Raw genomic sequence first — 14588 nt, 5'->3', positions numbered from 1 at the left:
TATGGATTCTCTCTCTGCTTCGTCCTTGCCTCATCATAACTGTTTGTTTGTTTGTTTGTTTGTTTGTTTGTTTGTTTGTTTGTTTGTTTGTTTGTTTGTACGGACTGCCTGCCTGTGTTTGATTTTGCCTGTACCTTGGATTACGCCTTTGGATTGCCCATAATAAAGCTGCATTTGGATCTCAACCTTCGTGTCTCGGAGCAGTTCGTAACTAATGTTATCATTTGCATAAGAACCATCTCCAAGGCAAAATCATAAATGGCAGGTGATACAAGATAACAGGCAATAGGAGACAGACAGGTGAAAAACAACAGGGATTAAAATGAGGCATAGTTTAGATAATTTATTATTCATACTCGTATGTAATTGAATTATAGTACAATATAAAACAGTTGCACTGCGTACTACTTTAAACCACAGTCTGTTTATTCTGCAGTAACACTGAAGTGAAAATATTTCAAGTCATTTGTAATCTTATTTCTTTTTAGATCTGTACTTTCTTTTTTAAGGTTACTTTCAAAGCAACCAGGGAAAATATTGACTAGATTTTGGTACAAATGAGAGCAATGAAACAAAGGTAAAATACAGAGGTTATAAAGACTGTGTCATAAGGTCTTTATCTGCTCTCTGTATCTCGATGACTTTGCAGGAGGCTACAGTAGTTCTGTATAGGGCAACTATTCTCTCAGCCAGCTCCATAAACATCTGAGTACTGGTCCTTTCGATGTAATGCGGGTGTTACATATTAACATCTTAAGTATTAATCATTGACAGTGTGACAGAGCAAAGTCAAAAATATAAACTCTGACATACAGAAGACTACTTGTAAAGTTGTTAAATATTACATACAAATGCAATAACCTGAAACTGTGAATAGGAGCAGAATCTTTTTATGGGTTTTTCCAATAACAAGTAAATCTTAAGATAACAGAAATATTGGAAGGCTTATTTTACGTGGACAAAAGATGCATAACTTTTAAAACTAATGCATAACTTTTAAATCTAACATAACTATTGGAAAAATATTTGTAAACACTGTGTTTTGCATGAAGACAAACCTCATAAATGGCAAGATATTTTATATATTTACACTGGTAGCATAAGTAACCTAGTGATCTGTATTTAAAATGTTAACTCATCCAGGAAAAACTAAGATACTACAGAAAGGAATTTCAAGATAATTTTTATTATCAATTTTAAGATATTCAATATTCAAAGTCTTTTATGCTCACCAAGGCTGCATTTATTTGATAAAATATATATATATATATATATATATATATATATATATATATATATATATATATACTGTAAAATGGTTAAATATTATTAAAAAAATATATTAAAAAAACGGATTTCTATTAGAATACATTTAAAAATGTAATTTATTCCTGTGATGGTAAAGCTGAATTTTCAGCATCATTACTCCAGTTTTCAGTGTCACATGATCCTTCAAAAATCATTCCAATATGCTGATTTAGCGCTCAAGAAACATTTCTTATTATTATTAATTTTGATTTTGAGAGTTGTGCTGCTTAAAATATTTTTTTGTGGATACTGTGATGATTAGAATCTTCTGTTAAATTGTATATATATATATATATATATATTTTTTATATATATATATATATATATATATATATATATATATATATATATATATATATATCTTTACTTTCACTTTTGATCTTTCTCTCTCTCTCTCTCTCTCTCTCTATATATATATATATATCTTTACTTTCACTTTTGATCAAAGTCAGATTAATGTATCCCTGCAGAATAAAAGTATTTTTTTCAACCAAAAACCAAACTTTTGAATGGTACTGTACATAAACATGTTTCGTACAGCTTTTATTTTCAAGTTCATTTAGACAGAGCAAATCTTATAAATTCCACAGATTTCAAAGCATGACATCTGTGTATTTTAGGTGCGAGGTGGCGACAAGTTCCTAATGTCACTATTCTGCATGAGTTGAAAGTAGAACAGCACGATCTCTTCATAGTTTTGGATGGAGATTCTCTCATTCACACCATGGAATCTAAAGGGAAGTGTAAGCGGTTTAATATTTAATTACTTTTACAGCTTCAGCAGGAGTACAATTTCTGTGTGTCCTACCTCGCAGAATCACCGAGTTTGTACCATGATGGGGCAAAGCGTTAAATATCCGGACACAGTTCAGTGTAGTGCCGGCTGTCAGTGTTACCCACACAGATACCTGTGAAAGGAAACCGCAGACAAAACTAAGAGTGAGAAAAGCTCTTCATGAGTCAATGATGTATGTAAGGGGCACTTAAACCCCTTATGTCAATAATGACAATGCTGAAAACCTTACCAGGAGTTACAGTGACCTGAGGGAAAATGTCATGCACCGTTTTCTTTATGGTCTGGTACCCGAATGTATCATCATCATAGGAGCTGATGGGCAGAGGGTCGAATCCACTCACCAACTCTACCTTCACACGCTCATCGGATATGGTGGATTCAATCAGCTTTGGAACCTTTAGAAAGTGAATGGGGCATTAATTATTTAACATTTGGTTTTAGTAAACTTTATGAAATATATTCAAGTATGAAAATATGTAATGGAAGTACAACTATAGAATTTGCATTATTCAAAATGTAACCAACAGCAATTGAGTCATCAAAATATTTGCATACTCAATACAGATTGGTGTTCTTTCCTACCTAAATTAAAAATTATACGAAGAGATGGGTATAAAACTATACTTAAAGGCACACTATGCAAGATTTGTACCTTAATATAACAGCTTCAACCAGCAATGCAAGTTTGAGAGGTGGCGCCCCAACAAATCTTGCGAGAATCACAACTTGCTTTACGGCATGATGTCACATACATCTACAACACATGAAGCAGCCTCTATGAAAGACACTAGCACGCATTTCAGACGTGAATCATAGCAGAGTCGGCGAAGAAAATTAAGAAAGCGCGGTCGGAAGAGTGCAGAGACGGCTCTGCGTGAGTGGTATTTACAACAGTAACGTTAAATACAAGTACTCTACAGCGACTCTAGGGGTCGCTGTTTGAGAAAAACAGAAACTGCATAGTGTGCCTTGAAAAATCAAACATAGTATATACAAGTCAAGTCAAGTCACCTTTATTTATATAGCGCTTTTTACAAAACAGATTGTAGCAAAGCAGCTTCACATGCAGTGATAACATGAAAATTATTTTGTTTCTAGAAGAAAATTGCGTCATCGTCCACCTTAAGTAAGGCAGATCAATAATATTGTTAAATATTAAATGTCCCCAACTAAGCAAGCCAAAAGCCAAGGCAACAGTGGCAAGGAACCAAAACTCCATCAGGTGTCAGAATGGAGAAAAAAACCTTGGGAGAACCCAGGCTCAGTCGGGGGCCAGTTCTCCTCTGGCCAACAAGCGAACAGTGTATGATTATGATCCAGGCAGCATTACAGGTCAGAAGTCAGATTGGATCAGAACATTCAGAATATTTATCCAGTTCCTTCTGGTTGGAAGTCGGAAGTCATCACGCCGGTTTGGATACGAGTTTGTTGAGGATCAGTGCCGATGGCTGTCGTGTCGATGAGGCCTTCACAGGGCTGATGAGGCTGGCACTTCAGGGATGTGTTATGGATGGGTCCAGGCGCAGGTCCATCATGTGATCTGGATACGGCCTGGATCCGGCGGACTGCGGTAAACCTTGGATAAACAGAGAGACTAATATTAGCGTAGACGCCATCCTTCTTATGATGTAACAAGTACATCAGGATTTATGGGAAGTGTTCCCGGTTTCCGGCTGACCTAATCTATGCAGCCTAACATTGAATTATACAAGTCTATAATGTGTTTATGTGTATGCTAGGCCAAAGAGATGTGTTTTAGTCTAGATTTGAACTGACAGAGTGTGTCTGCTTCCCGGACAATGTTAGGAAGATTGTTCAAAAGTTTTGGTCCTAAATAGGAAAAGGATCTTGAAGTCATAAACGCATGAACTAATTGTTCAGCATTTTTCAATGAGAGCATATGATGTAATTTAGATATATTTTTAAGATGAAAAAATGCAGTTTTACAGATGCTTGACACGTGACTTTCAAATGAAAGATTGGTATCAAAGAGCACACCCAGGTTCCTAACCGACGACGAGGACTTGATAGAGCAGCCATCGAGTGTTAGACAGGAAGTTTTTTGTCCAATAATTAGAATCTCTGTTTTTTCAGAATTAAGTAGTAGGAAGTTGCTAGTAGTTGCAGTAGTTTTTTGTATCAGCTATGCATTCCGTTAATTTTGTGAATTGGTAAGTTTCGTCTGGGCGTGAAGAAATATAGAGCTGAGTATCATCAGCATAACAGTGAAAACTAATGCCATGCTTCCTAATGATATCTCCTAAGGATAGCATGTACAGAGTGAACAGCAGCGGTCCTCGTACTGAGCCTTGTGGTACACCATACTGAACTTGTGATCGATAAGACATCTCTTCATTTACTGCTATAAACTGATGATGGTCAGATAAGTATGATTTAAACCATGCTAATGCAATTCCACTAATGCCAACATAATTTTCGAGTCTTTTTAAAAGAATGTTCTGGTCGATAGTGTCAAATGCAGCACAAAGATCCAGTAACACTAATAGCGAGATACAACCACGATCGGATGATAAGAGCAAATCATTTGTGACTCTAATAAGAGCTGTCTCAGTACTATGGTACAGTCTAAATCCTGATTGAAAATCCTCGCAGATATAATTTCTTTCTAAAAAGAAACATAGTTGTGAAGATACTGCCTTTTCTAGTATCTTTGACAGAAAAGGTAGATTCGAGATCGGCCTGTAATTGACTAATTCTGTAAGAAATTCAAGTTGCGTTTTTTTAACAAGCGGTTTAATCATAGCCAGCTTAAAAGTTTTTGGTACGCATCCTAAGGACAAAGATGAATTAATGATATTTAGAAGATGATCTATGACCTCTGGAAGCATCTCTTTCAGTAGCTTAGTCGGTATAGGGTCTAACATACATGTTGTTGATTTAGATGATTTAACGAGTTTAGAAAATTCTTCCTCTCCTATAATAATGAATGAATTGAATTTTTCCTCAGGGAGACTACAATGCACTGCCTGATGCAATACTGTAGTAGACGGTGGCATAGTTATGATTTTCTCCCTGATATTATCAAACTTATAAGTGAAGAAGTTCATAAAGTCATTACTGCTGTGCTGCTTGGAAACGACGGGTGTTGAAGATTTATTTTTTGTTAGTTTAGCCACTGTTTCAAATAAATACCTAGGGTTTTATTTATTTTCTTCTAATAGGGTTGAAAAATAAGCAGATCTAGCAGCTTTTAAGGCCTCTCTGTATGCAATCAAGCTCTCTTTCAATGAAATGCGAAATACCTCTAGTTTTGTTTTCTCAGTTGCGCTCCATTTTTCTGGCTGCTCTCTTAAGGGCCCGAGTGTGCTCGTTGTACCACGGCGTTGGACTATTTTCTTTAATCTTCTTTAAGCGCAATGGAGCAACTGTGTCTAAAGTGCTGGAAAAGAGAGTTAAAAGTTTGTCGCAATATCGAGTTCTTCTAAGCTATCTGGGATGCTGAGATGATGAAACTGATCAGGAAGATTATTAATAAAGCAATCTTTAGTGGCAGAAGTGATAGGTCTAACATATTTGTAACACGGAGTCGACTTTGCAGCCTTGGCTAAATTAAGTTTACACAAGACTAGATAATGATCTGAGATGTCATCGCTCTGCTGTAGAATTTCAACGGCATCAACATTGATTCCATGTGATAATATTAGATCTAGAGTATGATTACGACATTGAGTAGATCCTGACACGTGTTGTCTAACCCCAATAGAGTTAAGAATGTCTTTAAATGCCAATCCCAATGCATCTTTTTCGTTATCTACATGTACACTCACCTAAAGGATTATTAGGAACACCATACTAATACTGTGTTTGACCCCCTTTCGCCTTCAGAACTGCCTTAATTCTATGTGGCATTGATTCAACAAGGTGCTGAAAGCATGCTTTAGAAATGTTGGCCCATATTGATAGGATAGCATGTTGCAGTTGATGGAGATTTGTGGGATGCACATTCAGGGCACGAAGCTCCCGTTCCACCATATCCCAAAGATGCTCTATTGGGTTGAGATCTGGTGACTGTGGGGGCCATTTTAGTACAGTGAACTCATTGTCATGTTCAAGAAACCAATTTGAAATGATTCGAGCTTTGTGACATGGTGCATTATCCTGCTGGAAGTAGCCATCAGAGGATGGGTACATGGTGGTCATAAAGGGATGGACATGGTCAGAAACAATGCTCAGGTAGGCCGTGGCATTTAAACAATGCCCAATTGGCACTAAGAGGCCTAAAGTGTGCTAAGAAAACATCCCCCACACCATTACACCACCACCACCAGCCTGCACAGTGGTAACAAGGCATGATGGATCCATGTTCTCATTCTGTTTACGCCAAATTCTGACTCTACCATCTGAATGTCTCAACAGAAATCGAGACTCATCAGACCAGGCAACATTTTTACAGTCTTCAACTGTCCAATTTTGGTGAGCTTGTGCAAATTCTTCCTATTTGTAGTGGAGATGAGTGGTACCCGGTGGGGTCTTCTGCTGTTGTAGCCCATCCGCCTCAAGGTTGTGCGTGTTGTGGCTTCACAAATGCTTTGCTGCATACCTCGGTTGTAACGAGTGGTTATTTCAGTCAAAGTTGCTCTTCTATCAGCTTGAATCAGTCGGCCCATTCTCCTCTGACCTCTAGCATCAACAAGGCATTTTCGCCCACAGGACTGCCGCATACTGGATGTTTTTCCCTTTTCACACCATTCTTTGTAAACCCTAGAAATGGTTGTGCGTGAAAATCCCAGTAACTGAGCAGATTGTGAAATACTCAGACCGGCCCGTCTGGCACCAACAACCATGCCACGCTCCAAATTGCTTAAATCACCTTTCTTTCCCATTCTGACATTCAGTTTGGAGTTCAGGAGATTGTCTTGACCAGGACCACACCCCTAAATGCATTGAAGCAACTGCCATGTGATTGGTTGATTAGATAATTGCATTAATGAGAAATTGAACAGGTGTTCCTAATAATCCTTTAGGTGAGTGTATATTAAAATCACCAACAATTAGGACTTTATCTGCAGCCAGTACTAACGGACAGAAAATCAGCTAATTCTTTGATAAAGTCTGTATGGTGCCCTGGTGGCCTGTAGACAGTAGCCAGCACAAATCTCAAACGTGATTTATCATTTACACTAAATAGTGTTACCTTAAGCACCAACACTTCAAAATAATTATATTTGAAACTAGACTTCTTAGTAATTCTGAAAATATTACTATAAATTACAGCAACACCTCCCCCTTTGCCTTTCAGATGAGGTTCATGTTTATAACAGTAATCTTGGGGGATGGACTCGTTTGGTTTTAGCCAGGTTTCTGTCAAACACAGCACATAGATTATAGTCTGTAATCATATCATTAACAATAAGTGCTTTTGAAGTAAGGGATCGAATATTCAGCAACCCAAGCTTTATCATTTGCTCATTTGTATTATATCTGTTTTTTATTTGTTGAACATCAATAAAAAATGTATCCTTAGATGGATTTGGAAGTTTTTTGTATGTCCTAATTCGGGGGAACAGACACAGTCTCTATATGATGATATCTTGGTGAAAGAGGCTCTATGTGATGGGATTTATCTGACCTTGGTGACGTGAGACAGCTAGCAGACGGTCGGTTTAGCCAGTCTGTCTGCTTCCTGATCTGAGCCCCAATTCATGTTTGAGCTCTAAGACTATGTGCCATATTACAAACAATTGAAATAATTGGCTACTTTATATAGCTCACATTTGTTTCAGTTCAAAAGTTCTTAAAGGGGTGGTTGATTATGATTTCACTTTTCTAACTTTAGTTAGTGTGTAATGTTGCTGTTTGAGCATAAACAACATCTGTAAAGTTACAATGCTCAAAGTTCAAAGCAAAGGAAGATATTTGCTTTTAAAGAAAAGGACTACAACAAACGGCTGGTTGGGACTACACGACATTCCTCCCCGGTTAGTGACATCACTAACCCTAGAATTTACATAAACCCCACCCCCGGGAACACGCAGTCCATGTTGAGAAGAGGAAAAGTTGTTGTATAAGAGTACATTTGTGAGTCAGCTCAAACTTTAGCATCCATCTTTTCACATGCAATAGAAAGTCACTCTGTGTGCATCTCACAACAGTTCCTATATGAGCGATTTATAGATTTATCATGACAGAATATCTTAATTGAAGATAGTTAACTCCACATCAGCAACATAAATTCATCAACTAACCATTCAGAGACGTCCTGTTGCATTCTACATGTTGTCACTTCTTCTTGAGTCTCTCCATCTTTGTCTGACTCCGTTTTAACATTAAAGGCAGAACAGTTTCTGTCATTTTAGCATGTCTGCTTGAGGTAATAGCAGCTGCTAACACACATGAGCTCTTGAAACCCCGCCCTCTGCAGCAGCTCATTTGCATTTAAAGGGCCAGGCACAAAACGGTGCGTTTTTGTAAACCCTCAAAAAGTAACAACTTTAACTTGCTATATAAAAATATCTGTGGGGTATTTTGCGCTAAAACTTCACATACACACTCTGGGGACATCATAGATATATTTTACATCTTGTGAAAAGGGCATTTTACCACCCCTTTAAATAAGTCTTAATGGTTTGTTTATTTATTTATTTTGTTCATCCAGCAGCCATATCACCCTGTAGCCCAAGACTGTTTGCCCACTGAAGCTAAGCAGGGCTGAGCCTGGTTAGTACCTGGATGGGAGACCTCCTGGGAAAAACTCGGTTGCTGCTGGAAGAGGTGTTAGCGAGGCCAGCAGGGGGTGCTCACCCTGTGGTCTGTGTGGGTCCTAATGCCCCAGTATAGTGACGGGGACACTATACTGCCAAAAGAGCACCGTCCTTCGGATGAGACGTAAAACCGAGGTCCTGACTCTCTGTGGTCATTAAAAATCCCAGGATGTCCTTCGAAAAAGAGTAGGGGTGTAACCCCGGCATCCTGGCCAAATCTGCCCCTTGGCCTCTGTCCATCATGGCCTCCCAATCATCCCCATATACTGATTGGCTTCATCACTGTCTCCTCTCCACCAGTAAGCTGGTGTGTGGTGGGCGTTCTGGCGCAATATGGCTGCCGTCGCATCATCCAAGTGGATGCTGCACATTGGTGGTGGTTGAGGAGATTCCCCTCTTCCATATGTAAAGCGCTTTGAGGTCTCAGAAAAAGCGCTATATAAATGTAACGAATTATTATTATTAATTATTATTTAGAGAGTAAAAATATTTTTTACTTTATGATACAGTACTCATAACTTTATGATACAGTAGTTTGTGATGTCTGGCAACATCCGGGACAGATAACAGTGAGCAGCTGATCAGTTAATCATTGTTTAATCAAACATGTGTGTTGGGGTTAAAAGGAAGTAATATGATAAATTCTGCATTTCAGCAATAGCAGACACAGTTTCTTGACTGACTTCAAGTCTTCACTTTATGATGACCAAATTTATTTTTCTAGCTGGTAAGTGATTGTTGTTCTTAGAGAATGCTTTTTAAGAGTTTGAATGTTTGAGTGTTTTATTTGTTAACATTTCATTTGTATCTCTTTTCAGGCTTTTCTCTGGCATTGTGCCACTTTGGTAAGTTTTTATTTATTTATTAGTTGTTTCATTATTAAATATTATATTCAAAAGCCACATTTAAATAATACTAATAATAACAATTCGAATTTATCCATTATCCAAACAGCTTGTCCTTAGGGTTGTGGAAATAATAATAATTAATATTATTATTAGTTCTGTTTTATATTATTATTATTAATATTTGTGTAATACATATTTGTGTAGTAATTTATTTTTTATTTTTTTCAGGACTGGCCTTCCAACTGCTATGCTACTTCACAAACTGGTCTCAGTACAGACCTGACGGTGGCAAGTATCTGCCATCTAATGTGGACCCAGATCTGTGCACTCATTTAATTTATGCTTTTTCCATTATTAATCAGGAAAATGAATTGACAGCCGTTGAAGAGAATGATGAAACTCTTTACCAATCTTTCAATGGACTAAAGGAAAGGTATGTGCGATCATCTGATGTTTTGTTTATGAATATATTTGTTTACAGAATACAAATATTTGTCTTGACAGAAACCCCAGCTTGAAAACTCTCTTGGCTGTCGGAGGATGGACCTTCGGCTCAGAACAGTAAGAGTCCAGCTCAAACACTGAATATTGAAGGATGTGTGTGTAGAACAGAACTGTTTATTTCATCTTCATGAGATTTCCCGCTTTACTCTAGGTTTAGTATAATGGTGTCCACACCAGAAAACAGGCAGACGTTTATTCAGTCCTCCATCGCATTTCTGAGGACCCATGGCTTTGATGGTCTGGATCTGGACTGGGAGTATCCCGGTTCTCGTGGAAGTCCTCCAGAAGACAAGCAGAGATTCACTCTGCTGTGTAAGGTACTTCATTATTTACAGATTTGTATTCTCTCACACAAATAAATGCTCTTTACAACAAGTTGATAACATGGTTGAATGTTTCAAATCAATAAAGATGATAAATAATCAGAGAAAGAATGAGTATGCATGTACGCATGTCCAAAAGTCCACTGGTGAAAATGCTTATTTTGCATTTTTCTATTTAAAAATGGGTAACGCTTTACAATAAGATTTCATTTGTTACAATTAGTTAACTACATTAGTTAACATGAACTAAGAATGTTATTGTTAATTTCAACATTAATTAACTACTACATTTTTAAAATCAAAAGTTCTATATGTTAACATTAGTTAGTTAAAGGAGCCATATGTAAGATTGTGACCAAAACTGGTACTGCAATCACTTTCAAATGACTGTAGAGCGGTGTATCCCCTCCCCCTCCCCCTGACTCGAGGTTGCCAGATAGGCTGCAGGATCCAGCAGGAACGTTTGTAGCTGCAGCTGTGGTAACTAGAGCTGAGCTGGCAACCCGGATGCCGAAACACTACTGACTTCGTGATTGGTAGATAGGTGGAGGGTGGCGCTTCAGGCCAAAACACAACATGACAACATCAACATCAGTTGAGGGCTGCAACTTCACTTTTTAAATGACAATATCCTGGCCGGACTACTGTTGTCAGTGATATAAGTATTTGAAATGAACATGATTTCTTAATGTCTAGTGACATATCAGGGCCATTTTATGATTAATTGAAATACATTTCTTACATACAGCCAAGGGCGTAGATTTGGTTTGAATATTGGGGGGGTTGAAGTTTGGGTCTGCATATTTTTCATGTGATCATGGTATAAATATTGGGGGGGTTGTAATGCATAGATTTAAATATTGGGGGGGTTATCTCCCCCCAACCCCCCCACAAATTATGCCCCTGCATACAGCTCCTTTAATGCTCTGTGAATTAGGAAGAACATAGACATTTTATTAACTAACATTAACAAATGTTTTTTAAAAATGTATTGCTCGTTTAATGTATTAACTAATGTTGACAAATAATTCCTTACTGGAAAGTGTTACCTAAAAATGTAAATAAAAAAAATAAATATGAGCATAACAAAAACTAATTAAGGAAAATTAATTACAATTGTTTTGGGATGTATTTGGTTTGTTCCTCTTTTGCTTTAATGACAGCCGCACTTGAGCTTCATGAACTCCACAAGTTTGTGTAAAACCTGATGAACATCTGAACTTCTGTACAAAGAGTCACATGATCAGTGTCACAAATGTACTTGTTTGATTTGTTACCAGGAAATAGTGCAGAATCAGAAATATTTATTTTTGTTTAACATCATGCATATTTATTTAATGTTTTTTTCAAAATCCTAAAGCTTAATTATATTAGTTATATTTATTTATCTTATTTATTTATTTATTAGTTATATTTATTTATCTATATTTATATTAGATTTTGGATGGCAGATTTTCAATGTGTATTATAATTACATTGAGTTAAAAAAATGCATTAATTCACTGCAAATATGTGACTAACAGGAACTCCAGGAAGCTTACCAGGCAGAGAGTGCCAACACTGGACGCCCCATACTCATGCTCAGCGCTGCAGTGGCTGCTGGGAAAGGAATCATTGATTCTGCTTATGAAATTTCAGAAATGGCCAAGTAGGTCTCCTGTTCACTTTTTTGTTCACTTTGAATGATTATGGTTTGGATAGAATCTCTTAAAATGGCAATCAAATGTATAAATGGGTGATAACTATGAACTCGCTATTTCCCTCTTGTAATGCAGATATTTGGACTTCATTAATGTCATGACCTATGACTTCCATGGCTCAAACGAGACGGTAACTGGGCACAACAGTCCTCTGTACCGTGGCTCTGAAGACACTGGAGACAATATCTACTTAAATACTGTACAAAAGCCTTATATCCTACTGTAAAATTTCTGAAATACACTGCCTTGCCAAAAAGAAAAGTCAAATGCCTATTGATGGAAATAACATCACAACATTTATTTCCATCAAGAGGTGCATCAATTGTTGGTCAAGATCTTGTGTTGACAATGCAAGAGTCAAGCACTCAATGTGAAAATCATTCTTCATGCTACCACCAAACCATTCTTTCACAATTTTAGCCAGATGAATCTTGACATTGTCTTCCTGGAATATGGCCATGATGTGTCTTCCTACTGGTTGTTTCAGAAATGAAAAGCTAGACACTCCATCAATTAGGGTTGGAAGAACTGTTGTCAAACATACAGTATAACATGCTTGAAACATAACAATCACTGCAATAATGATCAAATCATAGATTTTTATTAAGCATTTGTCTATTTAAATCCCAAACCTTTTTTTTTTTTTTTTGGCTGGGCAGTGTATAACATCAAGTATAACATAAATGATTTATGAATTATACTGGAGTCATTGCATACACCAAGCAGCTGAAAACATGCAACAGAAAATAACTGATTCATCATGACTATGTAGGATTTTGCAATGAAATACTGGAGAGATCAGGGTACTCCTGTGGAGAAGCTGAGGATGGGCTTTGCAACATATGGAAGAACGTTTCGTCTGGCGTCTGCAGCCAGTGGAGTTGGAGCTCCAGCTAGTGGACCTGCCGCAGCTGGAAATTTCACCGCAGAGGATGGATTCTGGTCCTATTATGAGGTCTCATCTTCAATCTATACTCATGCACTTACATCATAGCACAATACTTAATTGTGAAAAATAAAATCAGAAGAGTTATGGACTGATCATCTCCCATCAGATCTGTACTTTCCTTCAAGGAACCCCCGTGCAATGGATTGATGATCAGAAAGTTCCTTATGCAACCAAGGATGGGAACTGGGTGGGATTTGACACCAAGGAAAGCTTTACGACTAAGGTGAATATGTCATAAATGTTGGAAATTACATACAATTTAATGCAGTTCTCCTGCTTTCAACAATTAAATCTGGTCTGCTACAGGTGAACTACCTGAAGGAGAACAAGTTCGGTGGAGCTTTCGTCTGGGCTCTGGATCTCGATGACTTTGCAGGACAGTTCTGTGGGCAGGGCAACTACCCTCTTATTGGGCAACTCCGTACACTTCTTGATACTGGTACAGTACATCTCATATTTATAGAAGCCCATTAAAAAAAAAAAAAAAAACATACTTTGGTAAATCATAATTATCACATGAAAAGTAAAAATGATGAGATACTAATTTATAATTATGTATTGTGTCTAATGATTATATTATATAAAGAATAGATAATGTATAGTCTGTTCTGCATCACCCTGTCACGGTTTATTTTGCAATAATAACCGACTGACTGTACATTATCCTCAACAACAGAATCCACCACCTCAACAACAGCATCCACCACCACTCTACAGCTCACCACCTCTTCTACACCTCATTGTTATGTATTTAGTGTTGGTAACTGGATTATCCTGCTGTTGTTTTCTTATGTTGTAGAAGGCGCTGTGTAACCATGTATACTTTGTTTGAACATTGAAACAGTAAAAGAAGACAGTTCTAAGCCTACTCGGTTTCATTGTGTTATTGTTATCTATAGCTCCTCAGAACACAATGATGTTCTGATAAACACAACAAAATTGGCGACGAGGAGTGGAAATATTGACATTAACCTTAATATTGAGAAGATTAACGTAACCGAGTGTACTTGCTGACGTAGATGAAGAGTGCACGGTGTTGCAGAAGACACTAGCAACAACCGAACAGTGGGCCAATTCAGGATGGCGACTATCGGGCATATTGATGCTTTTGACGAGGCCATCAGTGGACAGTGGACAACATATAGCCTATTGAACGGTTTGACCACTTCACAAAGGCAAATTATATCAACGAGGAAAAACTAGTACCAGTGCTGTTAAGTGTTATGGGCTGAGTTTCCCGAAACCTTTTTAACGCTATGTCGTCCTTAAGTTACACCTTAAGCGATTCCGTTTCCACAAACGCAATCAACAGGAAGGAGAAACAGTTGCACAGTACATAGCAGTATTAAAACAACTCTCTGAACATTGTGACTTCAGTCCACATTTGCAAGATGCCCTTCGAGATAGATTTGATTGTGGATTAAACAACGAGGAAAAA

The 14588-nt window shown here is 37.5% G+C and overlaps 1 protein-coding gene across 2 annotated transcripts; it reads left to right on the top strand.

Moving 5' to 3' along the window:
• The first annotated feature begins 1908 nt into the window (after window positions 1-1908).
• On the top strand, window positions 1909-14017 carry LOC311302233 (acidic mammalian chitinase-like). Of its 2 annotated transcripts, XM_084427937.1 has the most exons (12): window positions 1909-2051; window positions 9482-9553; window positions 9645-9671; window positions 9903-10107; window positions 10179-10235; window positions 10330-10495; window positions 12025-12149; window positions 12277-12400; window positions 12974-13156; window positions 13257-13373; window positions 13457-13589; window positions 13827-14017. In XM_084427937.1, exons 2-12 carry the CDS (start codon window positions 9526-9528, stop codon window positions 13961-13963), a joined length of 1302 nt encoding a protein of 433 aa, XP_084284063.1. In that variant the 5' UTR covers window positions 1909-2051; window positions 9482-9525; the 3' UTR covers window positions 13964-14017. The 2 variants fall into 2 exon arrangements, with proteins under 2 accessions (XP_084284063.1, XP_084284064.1); XM_084427938.1 differs by lacking the exon at window positions 1909-2051 and having other exon boundaries at window positions 9445-9553.
• Window positions 14018-14588: the final 571 nt, after the last annotated feature.

This window comes from Rutilus rutilus (assembly GCF_951802725.1).
Source record: "Rutilus rutilus genome assembly, chromosome: 13".
Classification (NCBI taxonomy): domain Eukaryota; kingdom Metazoa; phylum Chordata; class Actinopteri; order Cypriniformes; family Leuciscidae; genus Rutilus; species Rutilus rutilus.
This window is presented reverse-complemented; position numbering and strand designations above follow the sequence as displayed.

Bases quoted from the DNA above. Each gene is read 5' to 3' on its own strand.
- LOC311302233 (XM_084427937.1), top strand. From the start codon at position 9,526: ATGATGACCAAATTTATTTTTCTAGCTG. The intron at 10,108-10,178 runs GTATGTGCGATC...TTGTCTTGACAG, and splicing joins TTCAATGGACTAAAGGAAAG to AAACCCCAGCTTGAAAACTC. The intron at 13,374-13,456 runs GTGAATATGTCA...GGTCTGCTACAG, and splicing joins AGGAAAGCTTTACGACTAAG to GTGAACTACCTGAAGGAGAA.